The 19,031-nt window shown below is 34.1% G+C and overlaps 3 protein-coding genes across 4 annotated transcripts; 2 read left to right on the forward strand and 1 right to left on the reverse strand.

Moving 5' to 3' along the window:
* Positions 1–712: 712 nt before the first annotated feature.
* On the forward strand, positions 713–2,799 carry LOC18014586 (UPF0051 protein ABCI8, chloroplastic). The gene is made up of 2 exons (XM_024154053.1): positions 713–2,264; positions 2,428–2,799. The coding sequence occupies exons 1-2, from the start codon at positions 783–785 to the stop codon at positions 2,644–2,646; spliced, it is 1,701 nt and encodes a 566-aa protein (XP_024009821.1). The 5' UTR covers positions 713–782; the 3' UTR covers positions 2,647–2,799.
* A 157-nt stretch (positions 2,800–2,956) lies between these two features.
* On the forward strand, positions 2,957–4,785 carry LOC18014440 (F-box/kelch-repeat protein At4g39590). Its single transcript, XM_006396605.2, has one exon. The coding sequence runs from the start codon at positions 3,180–3,182 to the stop codon at positions 4,350–4,352; it is 1,173 nt and encodes a 390-aa protein (XP_006396668.1). The 5' UTR covers positions 2,957–3,179; the 3' UTR covers positions 4,353–4,785.
* Positions 4,786–8,689: 3,904 nt separating this feature from the next.
* Positions 8,690–12,558, reverse strand: LOC18014441 (sugar transporter ERD6-like 15). Of its 2 annotated transcripts, none has more exons than XM_024154348.1 (18): positions 12,418–12,558; positions 12,259–12,321; positions 12,066–12,155; positions 11,868–11,927; positions 11,688–11,753; positions 11,354–11,419; positions 11,197–11,272; positions 11,016–11,080; positions 10,492–10,584; positions 10,284–10,373; positions 10,074–10,158; positions 9,913–9,956; positions 9,754–9,802; positions 9,583–9,646; positions 9,436–9,490; positions 9,238–9,297; positions 9,008–9,122; positions 8,690–8,891 (listed from the first exon to the last, which is right to left on the reverse strand). In XM_024154348.1, the coding sequence occupies exons 1-18, from the start codon at positions 12,556–12,558 to the stop codon at positions 8,749–8,751; spliced, it is 1,425 nt and encodes a 474-aa protein (XP_024010116.1). In that variant the 3' UTR covers positions 8,690–8,748. The 2 variants fall into 2 exon arrangements, with proteins under 2 accessions (XP_024010116.1, XP_024010114.1); XM_024154346.1 differs by having other exon boundaries at positions 9,436–9,489; positions 9,587–9,646; positions 9,740–9,802.
* Positions 12,559–19,031: the final 6,473 nt, after the last annotated feature.

Raw genomic sequence — 19,031 nt, forward strand, 5'->3', positions numbered from 1 at the left:
AACTTGAAGAGAGTTTTGTGGATTTAAACAATCCACAAAATCTTTTTAATATGACAGATTTTGATATCTATTTGACAATCATGATTTATGAGTTAAATTGTAAAGATTTTTGATCTCAATAACATTAGATTTTAACAAACTCAATCATTAACCCTTTCTCAAAAAAAAAAACAAACACAATCATTAAAATATAATTTTTAATAACAATAAAATTTGGTTAGATTATAAAAATTATCTAATCAATAACTATAAAATTTTAAACTCTCAAAATCTTGAAAAATCGACCTCCCAATAATTTCTTATATTTTTTTCTTCCATCAAATGATACAAATCAAACAAGGACTTAATTAAACCAATAAAACAAAGTTCGAACCAAATTGAATGACTAATGGTTTTGTAAAATCAATAACACATATTTAAACCAAGCAGTAAATAAGTATCTTAATATCTTTTTTTGTCGTTATCTAAAAGTCCTAAAAGTGATTAACAATTTTTTATAGAAAATTTCCTATTTTTTTTCTCTTTAATTTTAATTACTCCGTGGAAAAGAATGTGGTTCATAATTGAACTGAAAATCCCGAAAAAAGGTCCCGTGGTGGACACGAGACTATCCTCAATTTACGGCCAAGAAAATTTATCATTTTATTTCCGCATTTTAATAACAAACAAATGTCAATAAATATTGAAATTTTCACTTTTGTTATGCCTATCCTCTGTTTTCATTTTTTAACAGACGCGACTCGAAAAACAATCTTCTTCTACTTCTCCTTAGAGCCACAACAATGGCGTCTCTTCTCGCGAACGGTATTTCCGGATTTTCTCCGCAACCCACACCCGATTCCTCAAAATTACCAAAAGGGTTTCATCCTAAACCCGAATCCTTGAAATTTCCGTCTCCAAAAACCCTAAATCCGTCCTCCGCCGCGACGACGACGACGACAACGACGAGGCTTTTCAAAGTCAGAGCCGATTTTGAAATCGATCCACGCCCAATCGGAGCCGAATCAGGTATTCCCTCTGCGAAACCAACTGTTAGCTCCACTGATAAACTTAAGCAGTATTTCCAGAATCAAGATTACGATAAGAAGTACGGATTCGTCGAGGAAATCGATTCGTTCACAATCCCTAAAGGTTTATCTGAAGAAACAATCCGATCGATTTCTAAGTTGAAAAACGAACCAGATTGGATGCTTGAGTTTAGGTTCAAAGCTTACGCCAAGTTTCTGAAATTGGAAGAACCTAAATGGTCAGATAATAGGTATCCTTCGATCAATTTCCAGGATATGTGTTATTACTCAGCTCCCAAAAAGAAACCAACTTTGAACAGTTTAGATGAAGCTAATCCTCAGCTTCTAGAGTATTTCGATAAATTGGGTGTCCCTTTAACAGAGCAGAAGCGTTTGGCTAACGTTGCGGTTGATGCGGTTCTAGATAGCGTTTCCATAGCAACCACTCATAGGAAGACACTTGAGAAATCCGGTGTCATCTTCTGTCCGATCTCTGAAGCCATTAGAGAGTACCCGGATTTGATCAAGAAGTATCTAGGAAGAGTTGTGCCTAGTGACGATAACTACTACGCTGCTTTGAACTCAGCTGTTTTCAGTGATGGATCCTTTTGTTACATACCGAAAAACACAAGATGTCCGATGCCGATTTCGACTTATTTCCGGATCAACGCCATGGAAACTGGTCAGTTCGAGAGGACTTTGATCGTTGCAGAGGAAGGAAGCTTTGTTGAGTATTTAGAGGGATGCACTGCTCCTTCTTACGACACGAACCAGCTTCACGCTGCTGTGGTTGAGCTCTATTGTGGGGAAGGAGCTGAGATTAAGTACTCCACGGTGCAGAACTGGTACGCTGGTGACGAAGAAGGTAAAGGAGGGATTTACAATTTCGTCACAAAGCGTGGTCTTTGCGCAGGAGATCGTTCCAAAATCTCGTGGACGCAGGTCGAAACCGGGTCTGCGATAACTTGGAAGTACCCGAGTGTGGTTTTAGAAGGTGATGATTCAGTGGGAGAGTTTTACTCTGTGGCATTGACTAATAACTATCAGCAAGCTGATACAGGGACCAAGATGATTCACAAAGGAAAGAATACAAAAAGTAGAATCATTTCAAAGGGTATTTCGGCAGGGCATTCGAGAAACTGTTACCGTGGTCTTGTTCAGGTTCAGTCCAAAGCTGAAAATGCTAAAAACACTTCGACTTGCGACTCAATGCTTATCGGTGACAAAGCAGCTGCTAATACCTATCCTTACATCCAGGTAAATTGCCTAAAGATCCAATCTTTAATGTATAAAGCTGTTAACTTTTTGTCACTTTATTGATTTCACACTATCTATGCTCTTTGCTTGCAACTAAGGTGTTAAAGCTGTTAACTCATTTTTTTTTTTTGCTGTCTGTGTGGTGGCGATGAAACTATAACAGGTAAAGAATCCATCAGCGAAAGTAGAGCATGAAGCGAGTACCTCAAAGATTGGAGAGGATCAGCTTTTCTATTTCCAGCAGAGAGGAATCGATCACGAGAGAGCATTAGCGGCAATGATCTCTGGATTCTGCAGAGATGTCTTCAACAAGCTGCCTGATGAATTTGGAGCTGAAGTTAATCAGCTTATGAGCATCAAGCTTGAAGGATCAGTGGGTTAAACACTCAGAATCACAGAATAGTCTAAAAAAAAACAAAAAAAAGTCGTTGTCCTTCTCAATAAAGTTTTTCCTCTTTTGAGTATTTACTAGTTTCAGTCTGTAAAACTTTTATCATTATGTAATAAATCTTCGTAAAAGGTGTTGTTAATACTAGTTTTTAACTCTTGCCAAAAACATGAACACAATAATGTTTACAGAGATGATATATATATTGTAAAATTCATAGCAAGAGAAGTTTAATCGACAACAACTCTCCTGCAAAGCAAGAGAAGTTTAATCTACTCTACCGGAACAAAATATACCAAAAGCACCGGTTTAGTAGAGTAGTGCAGGATAGTAAGTATGCCTCGAAGAAGAAAGAAATAGCTGAGGCAAGGCATCATCCCAAGAGCGCTCCAGCTTGAGAAATCTATAATCACCCAATCAAAATTATTAACGTTTATCAAAAAAAAATTAAAGTGTTCTAATCGCTCGGATTGGCAATTATCGTCTTCTTCTACAAAATTTCGTTCCAGCAAAGCAAACCCCTAAAAATGTCGTCCGAAGCCAAATTATCCGCCGCCACAAACGGCGCAAAACCACCGTGTAGCAGAAAGAAGAAGAAGCCGTCTCCGGCGTCAGAACGGACCTCGCTCTCGTCACTTCCATACGAGTTGCTACTGAATTGCATAGCCCGCATTTCCATATTGTACTATCCAACTCTCTCCCTCGTCTCCAAGAGTTTTCGATCCATCCTTTCTTCGCCGGAGCTTTACCGGACCAGATCACGCTTAAACCGAACCGAGAGCTGTCTCTATCTTACCTTACACTACCCTCTTGACCCTGACACATACTTGCTCACTCTTTGCCGGAAACCTGACCGAACCGTAACCAACGAGTCAAGTGGCTATCAATTCATCCCAATCCCATCTCCTAGTTTTCATCCTGCGCCACCGTCGAGTATCGTAGCCGTTGGTTCTAGTATCTACATAACCGGCGGGTATTTGCCCTCTTCTTCTAGGGTCTCGGTTCTTGATTGTCGGTTTAACACGTGGCACCAGGCTCCAAGCATGCGAGTGAAGCGGAGCAATTCCACGGCGAGCTTAGTTGATGGGAAGATATATGTAGCAGGAGGCTGCGAAGACGAAAGTTCCTCCAACTGGGTCGAGGTGTTTGATCCAAAGACACAAACTTGGGAAAATGTGAGGACCCCTGAAATGGATACACGCAAACGCAATAATGTTGAACTCAAAAGCTTTGGATTTGGTGGAAAATTCTACCTAATGGGGGATAGTTATGTGGTTTACAATCCCGAGGAAGCTACATGGAAGCCGATTGTGGATATGAGTTTTGCGGGATTCATTTCCTATGGTGTGATAGACGAAGTCTTGTTCTTTTTGAAACATGGAGTGTTCAGGTGGTATGATTATAAGGCTAGTTTGTGGAAGAAACTGAACGGTGTTGAAGGAGTATTGCCTGATTTTTACCTCTGTAGGTATTGTAAAATGGTGGATCTTGGTGGAAACATGGTTGTTCTGTGGGATGTTTATGTGGATTTCGATGGCTATCGTGGAACTGTGATTTGGTGTGCTGAGATTGCCCTTGAAAGGTGTGATGATGGGGATGAGATTTGGGGGAAGGTTGAGTGGTTCGATGTTGTGCTTAGAGTCAACGGGTCATGGACACGTAGCTTGTTCGATGCAGATGTTCATTCTGCTTCTGTTTGATGGAAATGACAATTTTTGACATTCACCAGAATGAATGTGTTTAACTATGACTGTTAGTATGCGTGTGTCTGTTGTAGCATCCTTTGGGCTTTCTCATTGATATAATGCGTGATCAAGTAGCTCACAAAGCTATGCTATGGGGGTTTTCATTGTTTAAGGCAAAGCTATGCTCATGTCTTAAACCTTTTGTTGCTAAATGCAGATGAAACTTTTGTTCATGTATTTGAGGATCCTCTGTTTGTGTGTTGAACGCATACATTTGGAGATTTTTATTGTCATTTGACCATGACCAAGGCTGTGTTTTATGATATAGAGACATTATAGACATTAAGTATGCCCACTGTTTAGTTTTTTTTGTTTAGAGCTAAGCTGACTAAAAAAAATAAAAAAATATCTGGACCTCTTACGTAATTTTGTTTGCCAAATCCAACAACAGCAAACCAACAAAATCCGAACTAAAACTAACTGATTACCCAAGTAAACCAATATCGAAACTGAATAGAAAAAAAAAGAACCCGGTAAAGCCGATTTCAATTCAATAGCTGATAGCTCCATATAACCCTTTACTTGAAAGGTCTAAATATGCAAACATACAACACATATATTCAATATGTCGATCTTATTTTCAGTATGTTAAAGTGTGACAATGTTGACAAAACTCTACGAATTTATCCATTTAATTAATGTAAAAGCCAAAGTTACATATATATATATATATATATATATATACTATTAATAGAGAATGATGTTGTGTTCAAACAAAATTTTTACTTGGTTTTCTACTATTCTGTTTTTGGATAACTCTTATTTATGTTACCACACAAATCAATTTAATGTAATATTAGTAAAATAATATATTTTTAATTTATATTTTAAAATAAATTCAAAAATTTAAATTTAAATTTAGATTTGTTATAGATTTCTTTAAATCTAGGTTATATTATTTATCAAAACTTATATATAAATTATTATTATATTTTTAAAAAATAATAAATCTGATATTAATTTAGATTTATTTTAAATATTTAAATTTAAATAATATTTTTAATAACAAAGATGAAATTGATATATTATTATATATTTAAGTCTAAAATTTTAAATAATTAAACTTAAAATATATAAATATACAAATAATATGAATTTACGAGTTAGAATTATATTTTAATAATCGCAACTTTTTTTGAATTAATATAAATGGCAATGTTTTAATGACGTTTTTATAATCGTTGTACTTTTCAGATTAATATGAACAAACGGGTTAGAATAATATTTTTCTAATCACGGTCATCTATATACTAGAAAAAATAAATCAATAGAAATAAATTATATATAAACAAAAAATATTTATCATTTATTAAAAAATTCTATATAAACAAAAACAAAAACACAAAATCTATTAAAAAATTTGATAAATTAAAAATAGTTCACATGCGAATGCACGAGATAGAATCTAAATTACCATTATTTACGGTTTGGGGGTGTTACCATATAAGCGCTAATTTCGATTGCAATACCATGCAATAACCTTCCGACATCGAGCAACCAAATCCTTACAAGATAAAATACCAAAATTTTGTAAGATATCTGATAAAAAGATATTGAGATCATCTATAAAAGAGTTTTGACACAAAAAACAAGGAGAGCCGTATAAAAGTGTTTACAAAAAGAGTATTTTTATCAACTAAACAGATCTCGTTTCATTATCGAAAAACTGTTAAAAATCAAGAAAATAGCAAACCTTGGCAAATGCAATAGTGAATTAGCCAGATAGGAAGAAAATGTTGGTAATTCACATTCTGTTCGAAGAGAAATAGAGAATCGCGAAGGAGATAATCTATAATTTTATAGATATCCATAATTGTATAATTATTAGGAATTAACTCGCACATTGTGTGGAATAATATTTTTTAAATTGTTTTTAAACTAAATTTTAATTTTTTGGTTAAATTAAGATTGGTGACAAAAATCATTTAACAAAAAAATATACAAATAAATTAATAGTAATTAGATAACAATACATATATAAATATCATACAACCAATATGTACTTGTATATATATCATTGAATAATACTTTGAGCTAGTTTTGTTATGTAGTTCAATTATTAGTAGTTTTTAAATGTTAAAATGATATGATGTTTATATATACTTAGTACATACCAACATATATATATATATATAAAATAATAATTTAATTATAAATATTTTATTAGAGATTTAAACTATCATTTTTAGTTAATGAATTATATAGTATATGTTAATAATGATTATATATAGGATTGTCAAAGTGGACAAACCCGTCTATTTAATGTATTTTGCAATTTACTAAAATATTTTTTGGCCAACCCGTAAAAAAAATACAATTTAAATTTTGAATATATATTTCATTTTTTTTATAAAAATAATTGAATTGATTTTCAAAAATGATACTAATTAATTATAAAAATACAAATGAAAAATATTGCACAAGTTTAAATAGATTATATATATATTGATTATTATTTCAAATAATAGAATATATTTTAATATTTTAATAAGTAAAAAAACTAAATACACTTATGATTTATATCAATAGATAGTCAAAACAAATATGTGAGCTATATATTTAACTATCTTTTAAGGAAGAATATTTAGTTGAGCTTTTTATATTTGTAAAGTTTATTTATGTAATATCTTCTAAGTAAATGTTTATTTATGTAATATCTTATAAATAAATGTTTATTTATATAAAATATTTTGTAATATTTTATAAATAAAATTTATTTATGTAAATGTTTAATCAAATATTAATATAGAGATACATATTTTGAAATATGGAAACTTATGTAGACACAACCCAACCAAATCTGTCAATTTCCCAATGATTGTCCCCACCGTTAATATCGAACCAAAGAGCGAATACTGAGGACAAAAATGAAGAAAAAAGTTAGCCGAACCAAAGTAGTAAACCCGGATAAACCGGGAGAGAAAATAAGACTTGCATGCATCAGCTGATCAGCAACGGAGAGATTCAAGTCTTTCATGATACCAGACTGTGATATCCGCTCTATGAAAAAAGACAGATATAACTAATAATTAATTTAAGATGCATGAACTCATTCTCGATTTTGATCCGAAAACTAAACCCATAAAAAAAAAAAAGGATTAACTAATTGGAATTAAGAAACTCACAGCACATCCAGAGACAAAAGCGCCACAAGAACAGACAGTGAAGGCACGAACAAAAGATCTCGTGGAGAGATTTGATATTTCAGACAGAAGCGAAGATAATTTCTTGGGAGAAGCTAATACTTCTTCTTTATGAGATCGTAATAATTAACACCCTGAGGTTCAGTATGGTAAAAAAAGTAGGCTCAATTACATAAAAAGAAACGTAGATAAATCGATTGTTTTTTCTCTTTAGAACTAGATAGGAGAAGAAAATGGAATTTTTAATAAAGAAATCTGAAGGAGAATCTCAAACCTTTTTGACTGATCGCGTTTTTTTTTTTTCTTCTTTTGGTTATAACACTTGGTTTTGGTTCATTTTGAATGGCCTTCGATTCTGTTGGCTTTTTTTCTTCTTTTTTAAATCAGACTGTCATTATACCCTAGGTCGACTACACAGAGAATATCAATTATCTATGAATTTTACATGGCTGAGTAAATCGCTAAATCTTGAAAAACAAATGTGTAGAACTATTATTAATTTAGATTATATATTGTTTGTCGGAAAAAAAAATTCATATAAGGTAGGAATCAGTCACCAAAAGAATAATAGTTTTGTCTTTTTTTTTTTTAGAAAAAAAAAAACTCAACGCCTCTGGGTTTTGAGGTAAACGTGTGCGACCGAAAAGGCAACAAAAACATCGTCGACCACCGCAGGCTCACGTGCCAACCTTCAATTTCTTTTACTCGGACGTGTCGTACTTACCAACATGCAGCAATATAAGTAGAAACTTTATTGGTGCTTATTTAACATACGCTTATGGAAATTACGGGCATGTGACTCGAATCTTTAATGAGATTATTTTTAATTCACGTAAAGTGTCATGTCGAACGGGACGATCGAGAACAAAAATATATGTGTGACTGAAAACGAATTCTGAAAAATCCCCGATTGAAAAACGATAAAAATATTCAACTACAAAAACAAAACATTTACGTTGAAGTTTGATCACAAAACATACAAAAAGATCATCTTGACGAATTTATAAGACTCGGTTTGCTAATTAAATAGTAAGTATTAGATACTGCATAAGTAAACAGAAGAGATACATCACATAATTGGGTATATCAAGAAACAGTAATTTTTTTTCCTTCTTTTCTCGATCGATTGCCCATAAGTAAACACTTTGATCAGGTATTCAGGTTAAGGATTAAAAGCTAGAAATTTGATTTTATTTTCAGGCGGAATTTTAGAAAATTGTAGAATCCTGAGTACGAAAATTAGTCAAAAGAGATTGAATTTCTTCTAAAGATTTGCCTTTGGTCTCAGGAACAAGCTTGGCTATGAACACAAATCCAAGGCCGCTCACTGCGGAAAATATCAAAAATGTTCCTGCAGTAAAAATTTACTAACAAGCCTTTATTTCAAAATACAGAAATTGTAAAATATCATACTTTTTTTTGAACATTTTTTTTTCTTCTTTACTTAGATATAATATTAAGATTTACCTGTTGAACTCCATTGAAGCAATAAATTGAAGGAATAAGCAACGAGCAATGAGCTTATAGAGCTGACCAAGTTACACATTGTTCCCGCTGCTCCCTTCACGTCTACTGGATAAATCTAGAAAAGAAAATAGAAACATTAAATGTATAATGGCATTTTAGATATATGTGGTTAGCAAAAAAAGGTTATGTGTGGTTTATTTTTGTATATTTCTAAAATTTAGAGTATTTGCCTCTGATGCTATGATCCATGGTATTGCTCCCATTCCTAATCCGTATGATCCAAAATACACCTGATTTAAATAAACAAGCAAATCAGAGTTATTACGGGGATTTTACGAAAATAATTTACATTTTATATCAAAATCGTCCATTTTAGTTTAAGAAATTCAACCTATTTCATTTCAGATCTCAACTATTTTATCAATTACCATAACACTAATGAGAGCCAAGATAGGTGTTCCTGTTTCCCAACAACGGTTCTCCTGCAGAAAAAGAAAACCGAAAATATTATGGTTCGGTTTGAAAAAATTAAAACCAACATCCGGTTTCGTAGAATAGATGGAATAGTTAAGCATATGCCTGCAAGAAATACGAAATGGCTGTTGCGAGACAACCCAAGAACATTCCAGCTTGAGAAACCTACAATCACTCAAAAAGTTTTCCTAAATTTCCTTCAAAAACCGAACAAGTTAACCTATCGATTTCGGATAAGAGTGTTTAATTATATTTTACCAGTAGTAGCATACGTCTCCCGGATACATCAATAAGTACGGTACCTAAAATGCCTCCTAACATCTACAAGAATTTTGTTTTAAATAATTAATCGGTAAAATAATGTAACATTATACCCAAAAAAAACGAAGGAAATATGTAATCATGCTCTATGATCTTAAATCGGTATTAACCTGGACAACAGACGTCGATATGAATCCAAAGTCACTGGATACACCTGATCATCAGATAATTAATTATCACTCAAATGAAGAAATCATAATTGTGTCTTATAAGAAAAAAAAAAAAAAAAAAAGACACAAGATTCATTGAAGAAGAATAAGGTTTTATTTACCGGTAGAGGTGAAAATGGTGTCAGTGTAAAAAGAATAACCATTAAGACCTCCAAGCTGAGGTAGAGCTATAAGAACAACTCCAATCTGTCTAAACCAATTGGGTTACTATTTTTTTGTCAACAAACCAATTGGGTTAAATAATCAAGAAAATGCAAAAACTATAATGCTGCTTTTAAGGTTTGTTTAAACCATTTTAAGGAATTACTTACAGTAAGTGAAAAGGCGTATTTTCGCTGAAGCAACTTGAAGAAGTCCCGTCCATCGATATCTTGTTGTTGTTTAACGTGTTCTGTATACTCCTGATGATCCATCAAAATGTTGGGAAATCAATATAATATGTATACATAATGATAAGTCTTATATAAAGTCTTTACTAATATGTGTTCATAATGATAAGTCATACATAGAGATCCTTACTAATATCTCTGTTGCTTCATCAGATACATCAGCTTTTGCTCCTCGCAAGCTTAACAAAACCGCCTCAACCTCCTTTTCCCTCCCAACTTTAGCCTTCAAAAACGAATTTCATTTCAGTTAAATTTGATTTAAGGTCACATCAAAGATAAAGATTTTCACCGTACGTGAACCCACCGATGTTAGAGCATTAAACCTTTGTCTGATGTGTATTTATCGTATTTAATTGGTTAAAGGAGAAAGAAGATAATTACGTTAATCAGGCTTAGGGTCCAATTGTAATAAACGCAAATGTTTGTGTTTACTAATAAAAATATTACGTTTACACTAATGAAAAATAAACTATTTGAAAATTATATATCAGAATGTTATATGTATACATTTTGTAAACACGTTGTAGTAGATGAACATTGTAGTGCAGTAAATTTTCGAGGCTATCGAATTTGTTTTTTTATAATTTCCAAAAGATATATACTCGGCGAAATTCACTAAAATATAAAAGGTAAATGCAATAACCAAGTGCTTACTAGCCATCTAGGAGATTCGGGGATGAAGAAAAGAAGAGGCAGAACCATTAGAGAAGGTATAGATCCTGTCCAAAGACAAAGCACAAAAACTATTAATTAGTAACAAAATTTCTTCTTGGAATGAAATGAGAAATAATTTCGATTTTTACATTCAAGAAGAATCGATCTTTTTGACATTTACCTACAATGGCTAAATTGCGCCAGGAAACTACTGCCCCAAATGCATAGAAGACTGATATACCAACGCCCGCGAATAACTGTAGAAGATTCGAAACTTGTATTGTAGGGACATTACATTTTTACAATATTTTCAAGATTTTTTGGTTCTCTTAGTTCACCTGCGCCATGGAAGAAGCAGCCCCTCGCAAGTTTCTTGGTGCTATTTCGGTGATGTAAACCGGTCCCTGTGAATTATGTAGTTTATAACAAAACAAAAAATATCATACCAATAGATTTCGTTCTCGTCTCAATATATTTAAGTCTTAAGAGTTGATGAATCATTTTGGATCTACCAAATTAACAAATCTAAACTCCAAAAGTTACACTTATTACAACTTACAAGGAAATTATGTTCGATCTATATACCAACCCCTAATTTAGGTCATATCACTAAAATCAGAAAATACCAACCAAAAAAATGATTAAACACCTATAAGTTTTATTCATACATACCAAATATGAGCTGATTCCGACCGAGATCCCTTGCAATAACCTTCCAAGATCGAGCAGCCAAACACCCTTAATTTGCTCAAAAATTGAAGAACATGCAAGAGTAATAATAATTAGATACTTCTAAGAGTAAATATTAATCATTACTGTAATACAAATTAAAAAATATGAATAAGACTAAACCTTGGCAAATGCGATAGCACACCAGCCAATTATGAAGAGAATGTTTGTGATCCATATTGTCTAGTTCAAAAAGAATCACAGAAGAAGAAGATGATCATATCCAAGATTGTAAAATCAAATTCAGTTTGGTATTAAACGAAATAATGCAAAATCTATATTGTGAAATAAGGAACTAATGTTTCTCGAGTGGAAACTTACGTAGACACGGCCAACTAAATCTGTTAGTTTTCCACAGATTAATGCTCCAAGGATTAGTCCCACAGTCAATATGGATCCAAAAAGTGAATACTGAGGTAAACGACAAAAATTAGATGAACTAGAAAACAAATCCGATTGAACCAGAAATAAATAACCGGAATTAACCGAGAGAGAATAAATAAATTGAACTTGCATCAGCTATGGAGAGATTCAAGTCTTTCATGATACTGGACTGTGTAGGAGCCGAATATCCGATCTGTGATTAAAAAAATAATAATTAACTTAACATGCATGAATCCGGAAAATTAACAGAAAATTAAGAATTTAAAAAAAATCGAAATCAAGAACTCACGATGCAACCAAAGGCAAAGGCGCCGAAAGAACCGACAGTGAAGGCAAGAACAAAAGCTCTTGTGGAGGCATTTGATATTTCAGACAGAAGTGAAGAAGAAGATTCAGAAGTAGAAGGTAAGAACAAACATTCTTCTGACATTTTTTTTTCCGAAATCTGAGATTATTAATCAAAATTGCTTCACTTAAATTCCAATCTTGAAGTCCCTTTTTTTCTGTGAAATTTTAGGTAGAATAAGTCTTTACTGAATATTTAAACTTACAGAATTGGGTTTATTAGAAATAAATTTCGAGAAATCAATGTGAGTTTGGAAGATGGCTGATCTCGTGAAGCAAGAAATGCGGAACCGAAACACACAAATGGTGTTTCCTTTTTTTTTGTTTGTTCTAATTGTTATCGGCATAAAAATTTATCGTCGAGAAAAGAAAGAAAAATTAAAAAGAATATGAGTTTCTTCTAATAATTAGAGAAATTGGCATGAAACGCTGGTCAACCGCTTTTATTTTTTGTTTTTACTGTAGATTTTTTTCAAAAACTTTAACAGTAAAAACTATGCTGTTATTTAAAAAAAAAATTATTGATGATTAAAAAATTATAGAAATTAATTATTATGCTTTAAATTATAAATAATTTTTTATTAGTCAAAAATATAATTACGCCAGATTTATAATTTACATTTAGATAGTTCTCTAAAAAAAATTTATAAAATTTTGTTTTTATAGAAATAGATCTAAAAATAAGCTGAAAAAAATAAAATTTAATCAATTAAATTTAATTAATAATTATCTATATATAAATGTACAACGTCTTTTGAATAATTTTGAAGAAAGAAAAAATAGAAAAATAAATTAAAAATATTTATTTTTCTTATTTTTATTAGTCTTTTGTATAAAAACTCTTCTTACGAAGTTTATAGAATCTATGAAAAAAAGAAAAAATTTAATTTTTAGGATTTAAAATTTAAAAAAATTTAAAAAGTTTGTTTGACCAAAAAAACTTTTAGAACTGTGAAATAAACAGCTTACGCCAAACATGTCTGCAGTAACTTAACTAGATAACTTCTTCTTCTTTTTTGGGTTAACAAACAAATAACTATAAATTACAAATTACAAAAAAAAAATCATTTTGAACCTATCACATTCTCATCAAATAGACGAGAAATAGATAAAAACAATGTCTTAAAAACCAAACTGGTGACCGAACCGAAAAAGTTTTTGGGTCATAGATCAACATTATTAGATCGGTTTCAACCGGATTTAATAATTTATATTTTAAATAGTTATATATAGACTTAAAAAATAAAAAACAAATAGGTGTAAAAGAGTTATGACTTAGAAATCTTATTTTTTATTTAAAAAAACTAAATTAACTAAACAAAAATCGAACATCAACTTGTTAGAAGTAAAAAATGTAAAAAGGAAAAAAACACAATTTAAGTTTTTTTAATTGAACTTAATTTTATGCGGTTCGCCGGTTTGACCGGTTTCTGGTTTTTTGGATGTTTAATCCGATTTTTTAACCTGTTTAATTTTCAGTGGATTTTGGTATCAATCCAATCTGATTATACCTTAGGCTGGCAGTTCAACCCGGTCGGACCGTTGGTCCGGCTTTAAAAACAAAGGAAGAAAACGATGATACAAATAATTTACAAGGATCGAGAATCCATACATTTCGACTCAGTCTATAATATGACCCAAAAACCCAACCGTACAAAACGTATCAACAAACACTTGTTGAATCGGATATCGTTTGAGGTTTAAGGTTTTAGAGGTAGAATCTTAATATTAATTTATTTTTATGATTTTTGTTAGGATCTGCTCTTTGAATCAATCTTCGATTTCACTCTCAAAGCTCACAATCTCTCACGAAGAACAGTAAATAAATTTGCAGAAAAGAAAACGACACAGAGAATCGAGTGCGGCCTCACGATGTGTGAGTAAAACCAACTCCTCGGCCTGGTGAATCAGGCAATATTAATCAACCACACGATACAACAAACTCAACAACCTATCTCTTAAGCCTCTTTTCGATAACAACCTAAGAGATGAGATCTGAGTTTACACGTATACAACACACGCTTCAACTAGCCGTTAAAATCAATTACAAAATGAGATGCCGGTTTATCTCCTTAACCGTAAACCATGAGCTGCAATTCTCACCAGAGCTCAATCGAACCAACCTGTCCTTGGTTTAAGCTGTACCAAGTTGATTCTTCATCACCAATATAACAAACTCCACCTTGATGACAATCAAACTTGAACAGCAACAGTCTCATTGTAAACGTGTGTCTTCACCAGGACTTACACAACAACTTAATGTTGCATTAACCTGAGAAAGCTCAGAGCCTTCTCAAACTTCTCAACTGGAAGCACCTTTGTTAACATGTCAGTTGGGTTCTTTGAAGTAGCAATCTTCTGAAGTCTTATTTCTCCCTCTGCAACTACATCTCGAATGAAATGCATTTTCCTGCTGATGTGCTTTGTTCTCTCATGATGAATATTGTTCTTTGCGAGACACAAAGCACTTTGAGAATCACATCAGATATCAACAGCTTCTTGTTTGAACCCGAACTCTTCAGCTAACCCTTTTAGCCATATTCCTTCCTTTACAGCTTCCACCAGAGACATGTATTCAGCTTCGGTTGTAGATAGTGCCACCACATGTTGAAGTTGTGACTTCCAACTTATGGAATTTCCACCAACCGTGAACACATAACCAGATATAGACCTTCTTCTATCCAAATCTGAGGCAAAGTCTGAATCACAATACCCCTCAACTTTGAACATGTCCCCTTTCCTGAACTGTAACTTCAAGTCTTGAGTACCCTTCAAATACCTCAACACCCATTTTACTGCTGACCAATGAACAAGACCAGGCTTACTCATAAACCGACTGACTAAGCCAACTGCTTAAGCCAAATCCAACCGAGTACCTATCATTGCATACATGATGCTACCTACTGCATTTGAGTAAGGTACATTCTCCAAAATTGTCTCAGCTTCATCATCTTTTATGGCAGAAAGCTTGAACTGAGACCCAATGGGAGTAGACACAGGCTTGGCTTCATCCATGTTGAAGGCCTCCAATACTTTCTTGATGTAACCCGACTGAGACAACTTTAGAACTCCACCTTGACGATCTCTTTCTATATCCATCCCCAAGATTCTGCTTGCTTTGCCCAAGTCTTTCATCTCAAATCTACTGTCAACATGTCTTTTACCAATTTTATCTCATCAATGTCCTTTGATGCTACAAGTATATCATCGACATACAACAACAAATAAACCAGAATTCCAGCTTCTGCTTCCTTTATGTCGACACAGTGATCATAATCACTTCTTTTGAATCCTTGTCTTACCACAAACTGATCAAAACATTTATTCCATTGTCTCAGAGCTTGCTTAAGCCCGTACAAGGCCTTTTTCAGTAAGCACACATGGTTCTCTTTTCCTTTACTTTGAAACCTTCAGGCTGCTCCATATAAATCTCTTCCTCAATGACTCCGTGTAGAAATGCAGCTTTCACATCCAACTGCTCCAGTTCCAAATCAAAATTTGCTACAGCTGAAAGAAGAAACCGGATTGAAACATGTTTCACTACTGGTGAAAACACTTCTTGAAAATCGATACCTTCCTTTTATGAGTAACCCTTGGCCACAAGCCTTGCTTTATATCTGGGTTTCTCCACACCTGGTATCCCTGGTTTCAATCTGTAGACCCATTTGCAACCAATCACTTTTCTATCCTTTGGTCTCTTAACAATCAGCCAAGTTTCATTCTTCTTTAGCGAACTCATCTCTTCATTCATACCACCGTTCCATAGGTCTTTATCCTTACTCTTAACTGCCTCATGATAGTCCCTCGGTTCAACTGAACTAATGTCCTCAGCTGCCAGAAACGCAAATGCTGATATATCACAGTCTTGAAGCCTTGCAGGAAGCCTTATCTCTCTCCTGGGTCTGTCTCTAGCTAGTTGATAACCATCAGAAGATCCACTTGGTCCTGTATCTTCTTCGGTTTCATCTTCATCCGAATCAGTTTCACTTACATGTGTTGAACCTGACCTGTTTGTTCCTTGTGAGACTGTTCTGAGTTTCTCCACCTGAGACTCAGCTCTAATCTCAGTGCTAGTTCCAGCTTTATCCCTTGAACCTTCGGTATCAACACCAGTTGAGGTAGACTCTTCGATCTTAATGTCCTTGTAGACTTTCTCTTCTACAAATACCACATTCCTACTGATGATACATCTTTCCTCGTTTAGAATCCAAATCTTATACCCTTTTACTCCAGCAGGGTAACTTACAAAGATTCCCTTTAAGGCCCTCGGCTTTAACTTGCCTTGATCTTTATGCACATATACGAGTGAGCCAAACCTCCTTAAGTGTTTGTAACCAGGCTTCTTTCCAAGCCACAACTCATCTGGTATATTGCTATCAATAGCTGAAGATGGTGATCTGTTTATCTGATAAACAGCTGTGGAAACAGCTTCTGCCCAGAAAGACTCTTCCAGCCCTGATTCATCTAAAAGACACCTCACTTTCTCCATGATAGTTATGTTCATACTTTCTGCAACTCCGTTTTGTTGCGGCGTATAGGCACAAGTTCTATGTCTCTCTATTCCATGACTTTTGCAGAAGCCATCAAATTCAGAGTTACAAAACTCTAATCCGTTATCCGTTCTGAGACATTTCACTTTCTTGTTCACTTGATTTTCTACCAATTTCTTCCACTCACAGAATCTTTCAAACGCTTCACCTTTTGTTCCCAAGAAGAACACCCACACCTTTCTAGTGCAATCATCAATTATAGAGAGGAAATACTGTTTTCCTGAAAGACTAGGCGTTACATTTGGTGATCCCCAAAGATCCGCATGAACATACTTGAGTGATTCTTCCGAGTTGTGTTTCCCAATGTTGAAATTGAGTTTCTTATGTTTCCCCATCACACAGCTCTCACAGAAGCTCATCTCTCCTATCCTCCTCTTATCAATAATTCCTCTCTTTGCAAGTATCTGAAGATTCTTTAGACTCATATGTCCGAGTCTTCTATGCCACAAGACTGTCTCATCCTTGGACAACTTCTTAGACTGCGAGTTGTTAATTTCACCTGTAACTGTCTCACCATCTAACAGGTACAGAGTTCCCACTAAGGTTCCTTGTAAAGCTAGTTTACCATTCTTATAGAACCTAGTTTTTCATTTTCCTCCTCTATGATCAAAGCCTAGTCTATCCAATGTTCCAGAAGATATTAAATTCCTTTTGAGTTTTGGAATATACCTGACATTGGTTAGAGTCTTAATGGTTCCTCCATGGGCTTTTATGTTGATCGATCCTATGCCTTTTACTTCAACAGAATAGTCATCTCCAAGGAGAACTTGCCCTGATGAAAGTTCTTCAAACTTATCAAACCAATCACGCCTTGATGTCATATGGTAATAACATCCTGAGTCTATGACCCATTTTTCTTTGTGCCAGTTCTCAGACACGTTTAGAGCATCTTCTCCTTCGAATGCATCTATAACCACCGCTGCTTCGACATTTTCTTCTCCTTCTAGTTTCCTTTTTCGAGCATAGCAATCAGCCTTTTTGTGACCCTCCTTCTTGCAGTACCAGCAAGTTATTCTTGAACCAGAAGCTGACCTTGATCTACTCTTCCCCTTTCTTGGACCAGAATCTCTTTTATCTGTTCTGCCACGAGCCACATACGCATCCCCGACTTTCTGAGATCCTATCAGTTCTTTTACCTCTTTCAACTCTATCTCCTTAGATTTTGCAGCATTTCTTACATCCTCTATAGTCAAGGTCTCTCTTCCATACTTCAGAGTTTCCTTCAACGAGTTGTATTGTGAAGGTAATGAACTTAACAGCAAGATTGCTTGTACTTCCTCCGATACTGTAACATTCACACTACTCAACCCCGAGACTACTTTCAAGAAATCATCTACGTTCTCATCAATAGACTTTGACTCAACCATCTTGAAAGTATAGAAACGATGTTGCATATGAATCCGATTGGGAAGAGTTTTAGAATTGTACAACCTTTCGAGAGTTGACCAAATCGATGATGCCGTTGTACATTCTTCCAATTTTCGAAGAACATGATCACCTAGATTCAAGATCAAGATATTCATCGCTTTTTCTTCCTTCGCGATACAGTCAGATTCTTCCTTGATCTTTCTTTCCTCAAACGCATCTTCATCTTCTTCTTTCTTTACCTCGATTTTGAAGTAAGCCTTTTCAGCTAGAAACTCCTTTAATCCGAGAATCGAGAGATGCGCAAACATCCTTTTCTTCCACATCGAGAAATCGCCCTGACACTACAAGAAAGTAGGACTGTAGCAACGATTATTTACGACGACTACAAATCGTCGTAAATTCCCTTCGAATTAACGACGATTGCACGACGATTCTTAGAATCGTCGCCAAATCGTCGTTAATTTGCGACGAAACATAATCGACGTTAAATCGTCGTAAAATAACGACGATCTGGCGACGATAACAAGAGTCGTCGTAAAATCGTCGTAACTTAGGGACGATTTAACGACGAATAATTTCCGTCGGGAATCAACGACAAATTTACGACAAAATAATAGGTCGGTCAAACACGTTTTCACTC

This window comes from Eutrema salsugineum, unplaced genomic scaffold (genome assembly GCF_000478725.1).
Source record: "Eutrema salsugineum unplaced genomic scaffold, Eutsalg1_0 scaffold_3, whole genome shotgun sequence".
Taxonomy (NCBI): Eukaryota; Viridiplantae; Streptophyta; class Magnoliopsida; order Brassicales; family Brassicaceae; genus Eutrema; species Eutrema salsugineum.

What these genes read in the sequence shown, in the direction of transcription:
- LOC18014440 (XM_006396605.2), top strand. Translation starts at nt 3,180, where the DNA reads ATGTCGTCCGAAGCCAAATTATCCGCCGCCACAAACGGCGCAAAACCA.
- LOC18014441 (XM_024154346.1), bottom strand. Translation starts at nt 12,558, where the DNA reads ATGTCAGAAGAATGTTTGTTCTTACCTTCTACTTCTGAATCTTCTTCT. An exon ending in CCGAATCTCCTAGATGGCTA is followed by an intron (nt 10,585 to 11,015) that starts GTAAGCACTTGG and finishes TCGTTTTTGAAG; the next exon opens with GCTAAAGTTGGGAGGGAAAA. An exon ending in CCATTTCGTATTTCTTGCAG is followed by an intron (nt 9,490 to 9,586) that starts GCATATGCTTAA and finishes CTTTTTCTGCAG; the next exon opens with GAGAACCGTTGTTGGGAAAC.
- LOC18014586 (XM_024154053.1), top strand. Translation starts at nt 783, where the DNA reads ATGGCGTCTCTTCTCGCGAACGGTATTTCCGGATTTTCTCCGCAACCC. An exon ending in ATACCTATCCTTACATCCAG is followed by an intron (nt 2,265 to 2,427) that starts GTAAATTGCCTA and finishes AAACTATAACAG; the next exon opens with GTAAAGAATCCATCAGCGAA.